Source organism: Ahaetulla prasina, chromosome 10 (genome assembly GCF_028640845.1).
Source record: "Ahaetulla prasina isolate Xishuangbanna chromosome 10, ASM2864084v1, whole genome shotgun sequence".
Classification (NCBI taxonomy): Eukaryota; Metazoa; Chordata; class Lepidosauria; order Squamata; family Colubridae; genus Ahaetulla; species Ahaetulla prasina.
The window spans coordinates 22,268,317-22,284,373 of record NC_080548.1 but is presented as its reverse complement, the minus strand read 5'-3'; the positions used below and the strand labels follow the sequence as shown (position 1 = coordinate 22,284,373).

Here is a 16,057-nt window from a genome sequence, read left to right as displayed (position 1 = left end):
TAACCATATGTGGGGTTGTGTTCATTTCCATTGTGAACATGGACTAGAAACCCTCCTTTGCTGCAGGTAGTCTTCCATCAGATGGAAGACAGTGTAGACATAACAGCAAATTATCTTCAATCTTCAGAAAGAAAGAGCCAGTGGCCAGTGGTAGAGCACATGGTTTGAAGGCTACATAAAGCCATTTTGCATTCTAGAGCAGGGTGTGTAAGCATTCTGCTTGAAATCCTACAGACTTTTTGCCTGTCAGGAAACAGTACTACATTATGTGGACTGGCCATTTGTCTCTGTAAGGCTGTAGATTCTGTCTCCTGTAAGTGACTAGGAATTGTATTTCCACCTCATTCTAAGCTAAGTTTCCTTTTCCAATTCCCAAAGAGTATTGTTGGCAACTTGACTGTTTTCTTCTATTGAGCAATTACTTCCACTTGTTAGTTTTCCATAAGAGTTAACTGCTAACATGGTAGATGGTGGAACCTTGGTGACAAGCTAGGGATATTGACATGGTCTTGGACTCCCTATCACCAGCTTTATTCCTACCTAAGCTTGTTGGTACTGGAATTTCAGTTTCCCTTCATTAGGAGATGGGGATGCAGCTTCTGAACTCATGACCACCATGACATTCATGGACTTGTTCAGGATTGTGCCCCAATACATATGGGTGGCTACATGTTCAACTTTTTTATTTGGCTTTTGTTTTGGAGCACTAAGACACAGTCTTAGGGATAGGATCAATCTCTGGTTCCTGTAGAATTGATTGGCTCCCCGCACTTCTTTGAGGAAGGACTTGTTTGATTGGTCCACCCCAAGTGCTTAATGATTCTTGTTGGTTTCCAATGGACAGTATTACTGAGTATTTGCTAAACTGGGGGGGGGGGAAGGGTGCAGCTGCAGGGATTGACAGAATTGCTTCTGAGTGACCCATCTCTGGCCATCAGCTTAAGAGAGCATATTGGAACTCTGAGAAGCTCTAGGAGATTAAATGATTTAAGAGTCAAGTTGACCAACTGATAGGTAAAAAGAAAAATATATGTGACTGAACATATAGGGAAAGCCTCAAGTTTATGCCTACATTGGGACCGTAAGACCAGTGAAAGATATTCTCCACTGTTACAGAATCCGTGGACAACCATCCAGCAGTAGCCCTGTTAGAGAAAACCAAGCCAGATTGTCTATTGGGCTTCATGTAGCATTTAAAGGATCAAATCAGCCTACTTCACTCAGTTAGATACAATCTAGGCAGGATCATCTGAGTTGATAGAGGCCTCATTTTGCACAGTTATATCAGTTAGATTTGTGCCAGTGAATCCTAGGAAGTTTAACAGGATGTGCACTCATGCTGGTCGGAGAATTCTGGGAGTTGAAGTCCATCTATCTTCAAGTTGCTGAGGTTGAGAAATACGGCTCTAGGAGTCACTTGGGGATCCCTGAAGATTCTGCTGTCCAAATGATGACACACCAAGGCCTTTTTCATTCTGAAACTGACTGATTGTGCTTTAATTTTATGCTATTACTTGTAAGCTACTTGGGGTCTTCAGAAATGGTGGCATATACCAAAGTAATAAATCATAAACTGCTGAATACAAGGTAATTTTGTTACGTTTTTTCTGCCCCTGTAGGTAGTGAAGGCCTACGATCAACAGGCTCAGGAATGGGTAGCCATCAAGATTATCAAGAACAAGAAAGCATTTCTGAGTCAGGCTCAGATTGAACTGCGGCTGCTGGAGCTTATGAACCAGCATGACACTGAGATGAAATACTACATTGGTGAGATTTTGTGGGAGTAGACTCACTTTAAAGGGAGGGAGAGATTCTGGAATTGGTTGAGAAACATTAAATAAGATGTAGCCAGGACTGGAGATTGATGAGAAGTTTGCATGCATTGGAGGAGTTACCATATTTTTCGGAGTATAAGATGCACCTTAGTTTTTGGGGAGGAAAATATGGGGGGGGAAATTCTGCCAGATAGTCATCTGGCTAGCCTCCTTAGTCTGGTCAGCTTCAGCACATTAGTTTGCTGGTTTTGAGCACGTGCACGCTTTTTATCCCCTGGTTGGTGATAAAAAAGAAGCTTCTTAAAGCACAGCTGATAGTCTGAGAGAGAAGCAATGAGAAAAGCAGGCGAAGCTCAGATCACTTCACTCGCTAGTGCCTCGTTAGGACTGAAAAAAAGCTTCTAAAGCACAGCTGATTGTCATAAGGAGCAGCAGTGAGAAAAGCAGGCAAAGCGAGGAAGATCCCTTCACTCTCTAGCCCTCGTTAGGGCTGGAAAAAAGCTTCTAAAGCACAGCTGATTGTCATAAGGAGCAGCAGTGAGAAAAGCAGGCAAAGCGAGGAAGATCCCTTCACTCTCTAGCCTTCGTTAGGGCTGGAAAAAAGCTTCGAAAAAGCTACATTTGGAGTATAAGATGCACCCAAATTTTCAGCCTCTTTTAGGGGAGAAAAAAAGTGCATCTTGTACTCCGAAAAATACGGTAATTAAAGACAGGATGGAGAGAAGTGGCTAACAGCATACCTTTTGATAAGAAGACAGGATTTCACTGGCATGATACTCTGGAGCAGGGACCAGCAACCTGCATCTCTGGAGCCACATGTGGCTCTTTCACCCCTCTGCTGTGGCTTCCTGTCACTCAAAATATGCGTCACAACAGCCAATGTGCGACACCTGCTGGCACGCGATTTATTGAGCTTTTCAACCACCGGTAGGCCAACCATGGATAAATCCAAGAAAAGAAAAGTTTCAGAAGAAAACAGAACATTTAATTCAACTACATATGATAGTTTTGTGGCCGCTCAAGAAATAGTCAGGCACGGGAAGGGTTTTGTGGCTCCTGGTATTTTCTTTTCTGTGGGAAATGAGTCCAAATGGCTCTTTGAGTGTTTAAGATCGCAGATCCCTGCTCTAGAGCAGCAGTCCCCAAACTTTTGCCATTGTGGACCGATTTCGTGGAAGATAAATTTTCCACTGATGGGGGTAGAGGGAGGAGGAACATAAAACCTAGATCCCTTGCATGTGCAATTTACAGTGTGGTTCGCAGTCCTATGAGACTAATGCCCGATGAGGTGAGATAGAGCTGAGGCCGTGATGGTAGCGCTGGGGAGCAGCTGCAAATACAGATGAAGCTTTGTCTGCTCGCCTACCGCTCACCTCCAACTGTGCGACCTGGTTCCTAACAGGCCACGGACAGGTACCATTGTGTGGCCTGGGGTTTGGGGGGCTCCCTACTCTAGAGAGAAAATTTGTCAGTGAGGTGGTGTTTCTTTACGTACTGAACGCAAGTACTTTATGAACCAGGTTCTTTCAGCAGGATGCTGTCAGAACAATAAGAGTTGTAGCAGGCTGGCAGTGTCATCATCCCGCTTTGCTCTCTTTCCGTCCTCAGTGCACTTGAAGCGTCATTTCATGTTCCGGAGCCATTTGTGCCTGGTGTTTGAGTTGCTGTCCTACAACCTCTATGACCTGCTTCGTAACACCAACTTCCGTGGCGTCTCTCTCAATCTCACGCGCAAGTTTGCCCAGCAGCTGTGCACTGCGCTGCTCTTCCTGGCAACACCTGAACTCAGCATCATCCACTGTGATCTCAAGCCTGAGAACATCCTGCTCTGCAACCCCAAACGCAGTGCCATTAAAATTGTGGACTTCGGCAGCTCCTGTCAGTTGGGCCAGCGTGTAAGTGACTCTCTAGCTCTAACCTGCCCCCTGAAACTGTCTCCCAGGGCCTTTCTGTTGGCTCACCTTGGCACTTTTTGAGCTTGAAGAGGTCCCCTCACTTTCAGATCTTCAGCATTTTGACCTTGGCTAGTTGGGAGTTTGTTTGATTCAGTCCCCATTTGACAAGAGAACCACAAGAGAGGAATCCCATCTGCCTTGACTTTCCAATACGCTCAGTGCAGACGTTTGATCATCTCTTTATCTTTGGCCTTGCAGATCTATCAGTACATCCAGAGCCGATTTTACCGCTCGCCGGAAGTGCTGCTAGGCATGCCTTATGACCTGGCAATCGACATGTGGTCCTTAGGCTGTATTCTGGTGGAGATGCATACAGGAGAGCCCCTCTTTAGTGGTGCCAACGAGGTAAAGTGGTCTTTACATTTCAAAGAACAGCTCAACAGCAACTGGAATTGGAACTGTGTCGGGAGGGCCACCAGTCCCTAGTCAGGGAGTTTAGCCAAACCACGGTTGTTTTGAGTCAAAAAGTACTGGTTGTGTCTGAGCACCGCCACCAGTTGTTGTGACCTAGGCCCAAGTAGGTAGAAATAAACTTAGTCCGTGGAAAAACAAACTCTATTTGAATAGCTGGGAATTACTTCATTCCCAGCGTCGTTCAACTCAAAGTAAAACAAATGCCTCCCAACACAAATTCCTCAGTTATCTCACAAACCTTAGTCCAAATAGGCAAACTGCCAAAGGCCCTTCCTGGCAAACATCCAGAAGCCACAAAAACAAAGACGTATACGAAGCAGAAGACGCAACTACAACGTTGTTTTCCAGCAAAGCTCAAATGCCATTGTTGGTCTGTTTTAATCCTTACAGGAGGGGCCAATCATCTCTTGGCCCTACTCCCTAGTTGAGCTGCTCTTGCCTTCTGGCAGCTCTTCTCATGCATGCATTAGGAACAGGCTCCTTCTGTTCCTCTGCCTCACAACTATCAGTCTCTGGAGGCTCTGGAGTCCGCACCTCACTTTCCAATGGCCTTGGCCCCACCTCAGCCTCATCGCTTTCTGACTCTATTGCCAGTTCCATAGGCTGTTGACGGATGACAATACCAGTTTTCTAAGTCACTAAGCATATAGATGGATTCCCAGAGGTCACTGAAGAAATAAGGAGATCAGAAATCCATATCGGGGGAGAAGGTCTGCGAAGCTGTGGCTGTCACCTGCCGCCCCTGATCCTGTGATCCCCCTTTCTCTTACAGGCGGATCAAATGAGCCGGATTGTGGAGGTGCTGGGACTGCCCCCACCTCACATGTTGGAGCAGGCTCCCAAGGCTCGGAAATACTTTGAGAAGCTGCCCGAGGGGGGCTGGGTCCTCCGGCGGGGCAAAGATGGCAGGAAGGTAATAATTCTGCACCACTCTTGGATCTTGGGGGGGGGGGGTTTCTTCTGACTCCTAGTTCTGCTGACTTTCAAGAAAATGTAGACCACTGCAGTAAAAGTCTACCTGGGATGTTAGAGCAGTGCTTTGCTGGCTGGGGAATTCTGGGAGTTGAAGTCCACCAGGCTTAAAGTTGCTAAGGTTGGAGACCCCTGCCGTAAAGCGCATCTCAAGTGAGGATGATAATAATATTTGTAAATCTGCTCTAATATACCTGTCAAAGGAGAACACTGAAGAAATGGATTTTCATGATGAAATTCTTCATTCTAGTATGTTTCCTGTAGAGCACTAGCTAAAGTAAGGGGAAGGCAATACATGGACAGTTGCTGATTAATTCTTTTCTTTTCTCTTTTTCTGCTCACGTGCTGGTCTTTTTTTTTCCTTCCGCCTTCTTGCATGCCACAGGGGGTGTGGGAAACAAACTGCTGAGGAATAGCCATCATGCTGTTCTTTGGGTTGGCTTTTAGGGTCACGTTAAGCCTTTTGCTTGAAGGAGACGAGGGCATTCTTCCTGGTGGAACTTGCGTTAAAAGAAAAGGTTTTGATTCTGTACAGTAATGAATATTACATATTCTCTCCAACTTCCCCTTAATTTTCCTGCTGCTTGATCTCTTTCAGGACTACAAGGTTCCAGGGACACGGCGGCTGCATGAAGTATTAGGGGTCGAGAGTGGGGGCCCAGGTGGACGCCGTGCAGGAGAGCAGGGCCATTCGCCTTCTGACTACCTGAAGTTCAAGGATTTAGTGCTGCGCATGCTGGACTATGAACCCCGTAGCCGCATCACTCCCTTCTATGCCCTGCAGCATAACTTTTTCAAGAAAACTGCTGATGAGGGCACCAATACGAGTGCCAGCACCTCACCAAGCCTGGGAACAGAGCATAGCCACTCCACCAGCACCACCAGTTCTGTGTCCAGTTCGGGTAAGTATCTCTCCTTCCCTTCCCCTCCCCTTCTTTCTAGCTCTCCTTCTCTCCTTATGTCCCCAGCATTCCTCTTCCATCTTCAGCTTGGAGAGTTCATGCTAGTCCTGTCTGGTGAGTATTCTGTTCTCCACTGTCCTGTCTTTGCCCAGGTGGTTCCAGTGGTTCTTCCAATGACAACCGTGGTTACCGCTACAGCAATCGTTACTACAGCAACATGGGCACAGTGCATGCTGACTGTGAGATGCAGAGTCCCCAGGTATGTTGGATGTCAACCTCCCCTCCCCAGCCCTTTAGGGCTACAGGTCTTCTCTGAAACCCTAGTCCTAAAAGTAACAACACTACCCGCTTCTTGTGCCCATCCATTCTATAACGATCCCTCTTTTCTCTTGTTTTCCTGTAGGCGCTTCCTCAGCAGCAGATGCGTCTCTGGGCCAGCGGTGACAACGAGGGTATTCCTCACATCTTACCTCATAAGCCCACACCTAGTCAGGCCATGCCATGTTTCCCCCCGAGCGGGCACCCTCCGTACCAGCGCCCTCCACTCCCGCTATCTCCTCCACTTCCGGAGGCCATGGAGGTGTCTCTGGGCCCTCGCCATCTGGACTGCAACCCCACTGGGCTGGGCTCCTCCGGCTTGCACTTGGGCGCCTCGGCCTTCCGGACTAGGACTGCTGGCGGCTCACGCCCTGAGGGACTTGGCCTCAACTATCCACTTCGTGGCCGTGGGCACCGAGACACTGACGAGACTGCACTGATGGGCGTCTGCGTGCCCCAGGGCACAGCTGCCAGCTCCTGATGATGGACTGGCCCGGCAGGCTAGGAGCCGGTGCCCAGCGAGAGCACTCCTTTGTTGCACCAGAGCCTGGACGGGCCGGGACTAACTGTAGGGCAGGGAACTAGTGCCCATAGAGCACTTCTCCACATGCGAGAATCTGAGTGGGCCAGGACTTGGGGTGGGATGGGTCAGGTTGCCTGGCTATGGCCAGTCTGGAGACCAGGTCCTGTTACTACCCAGGACCCTGCTGCCAGTGGTAAGCATTACGGGGTGGGAACGAGGGAGGGAGGGGGGATTTGAGAGGGGGAAGCATGTGGAGCCAGCATCCTGCCGCCCTTGCAAACTGGATGCTGCCTTCCCCCTTTTCAGTCAGTGCTTTCTCTGACATGCGGTCCTTCCTGGCCACAGCCCCCCTTGATTCACTCAGCGACATGTGGCCTGCCAGCCATTCCCTTCCCTGGTGCGAGAGATTTCAACATTCTGTGCTTGGACGGACGGACAGACTCCTGTGCACTACATGGACTGATGGGCTTGGTGGCCTGTGTGGTCCCATGGGAATTGCTGCTAAAACTCCCTCCCTGCTTGGAAATAAAGGGTTGCCCCAACCAGCGAATGTTTATGCTGACTCATGCGCAGCCATCTTGGACCTGCCTCTTGTTATGTGTATGCCAGGGGATAGTGCCTAGGTCTGTGCTCTGACATCCTTGGGTGGAACCACACGTGCCAGGCTACCTTAGGAAAGGTGGCAAAGTGGGACCTGAGCTGGACCATGGCTGTGAACTGTTAACTCTGCCTTACTTGAGCTCTTGCATCTTTGCACAGTCGTCTGATTCTGCTTTCTTGAATAGGAAGTTTGGAAGCTGTGCAGAGAATGAGGGATGTGACCCGATATCACTATTCATTGTCACTTGAGATTGGTCCTTAACCTTAGCACCCAAGCATGCACCAATATATTAACTTCATATGGGTATTCCCCCCCTCCCCCTCCCCCTCCCCTTCCCTCCCTTTCCCTGTTGGATAGGCAAGAAACCGATGCACCAAGGCCAAAGGTCTCCTGGAGAACAGATCTCCACTTTCCACTTGCTTCTTGTTACTCACCAGGTGCTTAGTGCTATCATACTATGCAGTCAAGAAAAGTGCTAGTGTCTGACCAGAGTTAGAGATGTTTTGTGTTAGTATTGTAGCACCAGCAGATTGCTCTGGAATGAGGTGTTCTCCTCTTTGTTCTCTAGCGCAGGACACATAGTTCCAGGCCTGGCTAAAGTCAGACCAAAGGTGATGCCTCAGTGGAAATACCAAGTGGTTGAATGTGGCTTTTGTCTATGGCGCACAGCCTTTTTTAGTCTAGAAACTCATTCCAGTGGATCAGGGTTAAGAAACGTGTGACGTTCCCATCCCGTGGGCTTTCAGCCATTATGTCCAGAGATTAATGACAGTTCTAATTTAGCAATATCCGGAGAGCTACAGGTTTCACACTCTGTGTTTATATTAGCCTTGCGCTTAGCTGTCATGACACATAACACACAGGTACGTTGTAGCTTGACATTTAATATTAGGATCCAGTTTCCTGAAAATCTGCCATAAAAGGCTAGCTTTAAAAGTGCAAACAGGCCTGGTTGAAGTAAGGAGGCAGCTCATTAGGTTTCGGATCGGTTGGAGCGAGGACGCTGCAGTTTTTCCTGTTCGTGTCCGTTGCCACCTAGAGAAAGCTGGAATAAAGCATACTTCGCCATCGACACAGGTTTACGGTATTTTTAAGTTTTCTCAAGGCTGCAAGGCTTTGTTGTGTTATTTACAACAAGGTACATAACCTTGCACAGGTTGCTGCTACTTAAAAGAAATTTGAAAGACGTAGTACTGCAGAGGTGGCGTGGCATAGATAGCCAGTTAGGGAGGAGGGCTATGGAGACATCAATAGCTGTAGGCAAGTCTTAACTGGGAAGAAAAGTCACAGCCGTACTCGAGAGAAAAAATGAAATTGGCGCTCATTGATACTTGTGCGAAGAACTTTCTGCTGGAAACGGAACCCTCAGGCACTGCCACTCAGCAACAAGCATCACAAAAGTTGCACACCCCCTGCAGTTTTGGATGCTGATTCTGAGCTGACGTTAGTTAGAATTTAAGCTAAACTTGGGAATGTATTGTTAGCTAGCAAGCCCTCCTTAAATGATAAATGTTTAGAAATGAGCATCAAAGGATTCTGTGTTCTTGCTTGCCTACCTGTTGTCTCTCCCTCCCCACCATGGAGTTCACATTTTCACACCTTTGTCATTCATCCATCTAGATTCTTTCAAGATGCACACAATTTACAAAGGAAGGACGTAGGTTTCATCTTCTGCAACTTGCCTCTTATGTGATTATCTTGGTACCGATTAACTGAAATGCTAGTTGCCACAGGGTAGCTGTAACTGCAAATACAGTTCTTGTGCTGTGTTTTAACAAATATTTCACAAGCTGAAACGAGGAACCGCAACAGTATGTAGTGCGTGCAGGTGCACAAGGGAAGGAAACGATTTCTCGGTTCTGTAGATTTTTAACTTTCTTGAATTTTAACTTGCCCCCACCCAAGGAAAGGTTGTCATTGCAAAAAAAAAAAAGTCACTGTTTTTTCCAGTTAGATATAAATCTAAGAAAAAGTAATGGAAACCAAAGGAAACGTGGACATTCCTGTTTCAGTGGTTTAATTGCAAATTACCTGGATTAGGCCCGAGTGTTCATGCCCGATTTTTAATTGGGGGATTTTAAAAACGACAATGGAGATTGGTTTTAAGCAAGATCAAATTAGAGTGGTGGGGGATAAAAGCTACTGTAAATACAATCCCTAACACTATAAAGTTAATTCAGGTAAGCAGGAAGACTTGTAGCATAAACTTGACACGGGTGTTTAAAAACCATTTGGATTTAAAAAGTGATCATAGGACTGTTCCTTCCCCTGGGCTGATGTGGTTAAAGGCAAGGAATGACTAAAAGCATAGGAGAGGTTCATACATTGTACTAAGTCACAATATGATTTGTTTAGATTTGGATTAAGGGTAGCATGTTGGGTTAACCAGTCAGACACCATCTACCTTGTCAATCTTTCACTGTAGATCCCCACTGGGTTTATGCCATGAGACCTGTATTTTGCTTTGGTGAATAGGTAACAAAAATAATAGCGTATTTTTGGTTCTTGAGGAGAGCTATCTTACCATCTTGTACCTCAAAGTGACAAATAGGGAAGAAAATGGAAAATTTGCAATTTGCCTAGCTTGTACAAATCATAGCCTATATATAGGGTTGCTGAGGATATTAATGTCTAATCTGCTCAAGTCCCTTCATTTTTAATTCACCATTTTGACTAATGGGTGACATCCCCGGTGTTTCAGGGTGTGTGTTTGAGATAATTACTGTTTTGATTGGGTTAGCTTGATTTTTCTCTTTCCAACTTCTAGTCTTGTCTGATTATATACAGTGAAAATACAGAATTCCACATGTTGGACTCCGCTATCGTTACTCTTGATGTATTGCTGTGGTCGCTAATATAATGTTCTTTTTCATTCTGAGGATATGACATGAAAATGTGATTAGTTTAATCACAAGCAGGTTTTTCATGGGGGAAAAAAATCAGAAACGTCTCACACACACACACACACACACACACACACACATATACACAATTCCGATCCCCGTGTTTTCTTCCAGTTAATAATTTCTACGCAATACATGGTCTAAGATGATATGTGTGCTACTTTTTTCTACTTCAATCTAATGTTTTGACCATTGATCCATAAGAACAACTGTCACGTATTGGCTCACACTCTTGAGGTGCAGGTATTTCTTCCTCTTATCACCTTTCCCTCTCCTTAAGTAAGTTTATTTAGCCCAGCCATGAAATCTACAACTTGCTTCCTGGGCCAAATCAGCTCAAATGCGGAAATCTTTGGTAATATTTTGCACCAGGTCTACCTGTGCATTTGGTTTTGTTTTGTTTTGTTTTTGAGAAAATGGATTATATATATAATTACAGGAGCGCAGAAAAATATTTGCCTAGATCAGGGGTCTCCAACGTTGGCAATTTTAAGCCTGGAGGACTTTAACTCCCAGAATTCTGGGAGTTGAAGTCTGCCAGGCTTAAAGTTGCCAACGTTGGAGACCCCTGCCCTAATGCGCATCTCAAGTGAGGATGATGATAATATTTGTAAATCTGCTCTAATATACCCTGTCAGTTTTTAGCAGAGATCAACCCCTGCTACCCAATGAACGGTGCTGTTAACTTCCATGCACTTTGAACGGGAAGGGGGAGAATTCTCTTCAAATTAATTTCTTCCCTTTCCTCTATTCGGATGATAGTAGTTTGGATTTGGCTTGCTTGGGATTTGGAGACGGTTTTTCTTGGGAGGGTATGAATGAAAACAAGCCGGTGCTCCTCCTAACGGGAATACCCGATTTGTGTAGACACAAAGCAACCTGCCAGAACTTTGTGTGGTGTTAACTTACTCTTTAAATGTGTGTGTCATTTCTGGCAGTTTTTTTCAGTTTCTTCCCCAAGAAATAGACATTTTTATTTGAAACGCCCACAACCACGCAGAGATCATTGGTTACACTCAACAGTGAACTTGCAAGTCGGTGTGCAAGTAGTCTTTGACTTACGGCCACAGTTGGGATCAGAATTTCTGTTGGCTAAGTAAGTGAAGCGTGCCTGATTTTACAACCATTCACGGTGGGGGGGAAAAATGACTCTAGTCATTAAGTGAATTGTGGTCATTAAGTTAATCTGCCTTCCCGCATTGATTTTGCTTGCTAAAAGCTGGCTAGGAAGGTTCCAAATGGTGATCACATGACCCCCCGGGACGCTACAAGCATCGTAAATACATACTGGTTGCCAAGTGAACGAATTTTGATCACATGATTAGGGATGGTTATAAGTGCAAGGACCAATCCTAAATCCCTTTTCAGTGTTGTAATTTTGAACGGTTACTAAATGCATGGCTATAAGTCGAGGATTGCCTGTACCTATGTATTGGGAACGATGCATTGGTGTGAAAAGATAGCAGGGCAGGAGTTTTTAATTGGCACAGCTACCTCATCCCTCCCAATTTCAAACTTGCTTAGATTAGACCGTGTTACCTGAATAGTGACATTTGCAGGTTTCCCTTTCTTACGTTTTATTTCTGCCTGCTGCTTGTAAATACGTTAGGTTGTTTAATCATTTTGTCCCATGAGCAAGCAGCGTTTCCACAGGAGCTTTCAATCTTCTGAACCCACTTGCTTATTTTATATGCTTAAAACATTTAAAAGCAAAAAAAAAAAAAAATATAGCAAGGTAGAAGTTGTCTCTGCAGAAACAACCATCCTTCTTGAGCAAAATTTGTCATGTTAATTTTAACATGCCGTTTCCTTTTTAAGGAATCACTGGTAACCATTGGTTACTTTCCAATTTCCATCTGCAATAAAGGATAATAGATAGAAGCAGCATGGATATTTGGGCTGAATGTTTTGTTCAAGATCATGTTAACACATCTCTACCACCTTTGTTTTGAAACTCCATCCTGAAAAGGTCTGATGAGAAATGGGTGTTTTACAGTGTTTTTAACAGTGAAGCGTGTTGAGGAATTCTGTTTCTCAACAGTCTAACTTGCCATTTAGGAGGCCAAAAGGGTCTCCGGCTGTATTTTTTAAGGGCACTTAAAACACAAGACAATAGGTGTGTTCACAAAACCCTCTAACCCAAAGCAAAGCAAGCCACGTTTGGCTGAGTCCAGGATTCGAACCACAACTTCCTGTTAAGTCTTTATACCGGCAGTATTTCCGAGATTCTCCCCATTTCCTTAGCCACCAAATTACATTTCATGCACCAAATTATTCCCTCCTGCCTTCAATTTGAGTACTACCGTTTTTTTTCTGAAGGAAGTTTTCTGGAGCTTTATTGCTTCCTTGATGAGTTTATTCATCACACTGGTATCCTTTCAAACTTCCCTATTTTGAAGTAGAGATTATATCCACGTTTCTGTTTTGATTTCCTGACTTTGTTCAGCTTCCTTTTTAAGCCGACTCTTCATTTTTTTTAAAAAAAAAAGTTTTTCCTTTTTGAAAATAAATATGTCAACATCATGGAAGTCACTTAGCAGCAGGGGTGGTATTCACTTATTTTCCCTACCGGTTCGCAAATGTGAATTCTGCGCATGCGCTTTGCTGGCGCACGGGCCTTCTGTGCATACACCCAGCCTCAAAAACATGCCTAAATAGAATGGCACAGAGCCAGGGTGGCTGGGTGGGTCCATCTGCAATTTCCGCTACCGGTTCGAGCGAACTGGTCCAAACCGGCTGAATACCACCTCTGTCTAGCAGGATAGTGAAACTTGTTGCTGTTGTGCTATAGAGCAGGGGTCCCCAGCCTTTTGGACCTCAGGGACCACTAAATCCCCGTGGACCACTAATATGATCTGCCTAATGACCAGCTGGGTGGGTGTGGCTATGTAGTCATGTGCCTGGGTGGGTGTGGCTAACTCAATGTCACATTTAGGGCGCCTCACCAACTGTACTCGCCCCTCCTCTCTCAGCCACTCCTTGCCTTCCCGTGCAGGCTTCTTAGCTTGGAGCTAAGCAGCCACCATCAGAGTTGGCAAAACAGCTCAGTTCAAATTGGATCTGGCCAAGAAAGAGGCTCAGCAGAAGCACCTCACTGAGGACTACAAGCATAGGTTTTCCAAGCATAGGGAAGACCTGCAGGAGTGCAAGGCCAGGTACTGGTGCCTGGAGGGTCAGCAGGCTGAGATGCCATGATGCAGTCCCACTGGAACAAGGCCCTCCGGTTCTTTGCCACCAGCGGCGCTTCCCTCCAGCCTTCACCCAAAGCCCCGCACCAGGAAGCTGAAGCAGAACCTAAGTTGGAATTTCTGCCCCTCTCCGACCCACACAAAAAGACCCTGAAGGGGGAGACTCTCTGCAGCAATACAAATGTTCATTATACATATCTGTCCCAGGGGCCATAGTTTGAGGACCCCTGATTTAGTGCAATATAAAAAATGGAAATAATTTTTCTTCGGACCACCAAAATGTTCTCGCAGACCACCAGTGGTCCACAGACCATCGGTTGGTGACCGCTGCTATAGAGTAGTGGTTGCCAACCTTTTGGCCACCAGGAACCGGTTCCAAGGGAGAGTTTTTCTGTGGAACAGAGGGGGCGTGATTTCACATGCTGCCTGCATCCCATGGATGGGACTTTGCTTGTTCACGCGGCCCCATTTCTGGCATGCCACAGCCCAGTGCCAGTCCTTAGGCTGGAAGTTGAGGACCCCTGCTATAGAGCTAACAGAATTCAGGCCGCTTCTCCACTACCATGCAGCTCCAACTATGCCTCTCTCTTCATTCTCCCTTACATCAGTACCTGGATGATACATGGTCCTTGTGCCCCGACTGATGTATCTGCTGGTCTAGATCGATCTTTGGTTCTTCTGAGTAAGTACAAGTTCCTCTTGTCAAAACTGACCTGCAGAGGGTTTTTTTTTTTGTTTTTTGTTTTGCATAACTGAAAAATGCTAAAAATACAAACCTATTCATAAAGGTCACTGCTGTGTTCATTGCGAGACAGTTTTTGGAAAAAAACAACACCCCGTAATCTGTTAGGAGCAGCAGAAGAGGGGGGGGGAGAACTGAAGGTGGCCACGAAATGCTAACAGATGGAAGTCTGCAGTGCAAGATTATTGCCACCCACTCCCTTGGGAAGTGCAAACTGGCCCATTCGCTCATTTCCAAGGGTGACAGAACAAACGGAGTTAACTCAAATGACAAAAGCTAGAAATCATTTTAAAAAAAAAATAGCTGAGTATCCGTTTGCCAAGTTACAAACTAGATATCCTGCATGTTTGACCAGGCTCGTTTTTATGTGAATTTAGAACTGGCCAGACCCCTTTGAAATTGACCATTTGAATGTTTATGGCAGAGGTCTTCAAACCTGGCAGCTTTAAGACTTGTGGACTTCAACTCCCAGAATTCTCCCAGCTATGCTGGCTGGAGAATTCTGGGATTATTATTATTATTATTATTATTTATTATTTATAATTTATTGGATTTTTATACCGCCCTTCTCCCGAAGGACTCAGGGCGGTTCACAGCCAAGATAAAACAGCAATAATATACAAATAAAACAATAGTTAAAAAACTTATTAAACATAAGGCCAGATTAAAACATTTAAAACCATAAAAACCCCATAAAATTTATATCAAATATTAAAAGCTATTTAAAATTCCTATGCCAGTCCTGCGCGAATAAACAGATAAGTCTTCAGCTCGCCGAGTTGAAGTCCACAAGTCTTAAAGCTGGCAAGTTTGGGGACCTCTGGTCTATGGAGATTCTCTGTCATCCAGGTCATGGTTGTATGGTTGTCCCAAAGGTGCTTTTTCCAAGAGGCAACTAGACTTTCTGGTTTTTCCTTTGAAGATGTGTCTTCGCGTCTCATCCAAGAAGCCTTTTCAGCTCTTTTTCAGGGACACAGCTGAAGAAGCTTCTTGAATGAGACGCGAAATGTCTTCAAAGGGGAAAAAAAATAAAAACAAAATGCAGTTACCTCTTGAAAAAGCATCTTCTGGATGACTATCTTGAAAGGGGTCAAACCAAACCAGAGTGCCATATGGAGCAACAGAATGAAATCAAAAATGAAGGTGTTTTCTGAGCCACAGGGTTTGCAAAAAAAACCCAAAACCAATAAAATGAAGCTAGTTTAATTTTTATCGTGCTCATCTAGACTAGTATTTCTCAACCTTAGCAATTTTAAAATGGGTGGACTTCAACTCCCAGAATTCCCCAGCCACAATGATCCACATAAAAGTCGTTGAGGTTGAGAAACACTGATCTAGACCAGGGGTGAAATCCTCCCAGTTCGGACCGGATCACCCGATCTGGTAGCGATGGAGGCGGGTGATTCGGAGAACCGGTAGCAAAAATCCCTTCTCCCCCACCCCCAATGCCCAGCTGAGCTGCGCGATCATCAGAGCTTTTTTCTTTTACTTTTAAAAGCATTGTTTCTTTGGCCGAAAAAATGTTTTTAAAAGTTAAAAAAAAAAAGCCTCTGGTGATTGCATGGCTTAGCTGGGATCATCAGAGGCTTTTAAGAGAATTTTTTTACAAGCTCTTCGGCTAAAGAGGTTGTAGAAAAAATGCTTTTAAAAGGCTCTTCTGACGATCCCAGCTGAGTTGCCTGATCGTCAGAGGCTTTTTTACCTTTTAGAGGCAAAAAAAAAATGCTTTTAAAGGAAAAGGCTCTGATGATCAGCAACTCAGCT

The 16,057-nt window shown here is 45.3% G+C and overlaps 1 protein-coding gene across 2 annotated transcripts in view; it reads left to right on the top strand.

The window, feature by feature from the left end:
• The window catches only part of DYRK1B (dual specificity tyrosine phosphorylation regulated kinase 1B), a 34,905-nt gene extending 24,631 nt beyond the window's left edge, over positions 1 to 10,274 (top strand). For both annotated transcript variants that reach the window (XM_058195864.1, XM_058195863.1), the window contains exons 5-11: positions 1,620 to 1,767; positions 3,384 to 3,670; positions 3,929 to 4,075; positions 4,917 to 5,057; positions 5,715 to 6,018; positions 6,171 to 6,277; positions 6,422 to 10,274. In XM_058195864.1, coding sequence (XP_058051847.1) covers positions 1,620 to 1,767; positions 3,384 to 3,670; positions 3,929 to 4,075; positions 4,917 to 5,057; positions 5,715 to 6,018; positions 6,171 to 6,277; positions 6,422 to 6,817 — 1,530 coding nt within the window. In that variant the 3' untranslated portion in view covers positions 6,818 to 10,274. The remainder of the gene's footprint in view (positions 1 to 1,619; positions 1,768 to 3,383; positions 3,671 to 3,928; positions 4,076 to 4,916; positions 5,058 to 5,714; positions 6,019 to 6,170; positions 6,278 to 6,421) is intronic.
• The last annotated feature ends 5,783 nt before the right edge of the window (positions 10,275 to 16,057 follow it).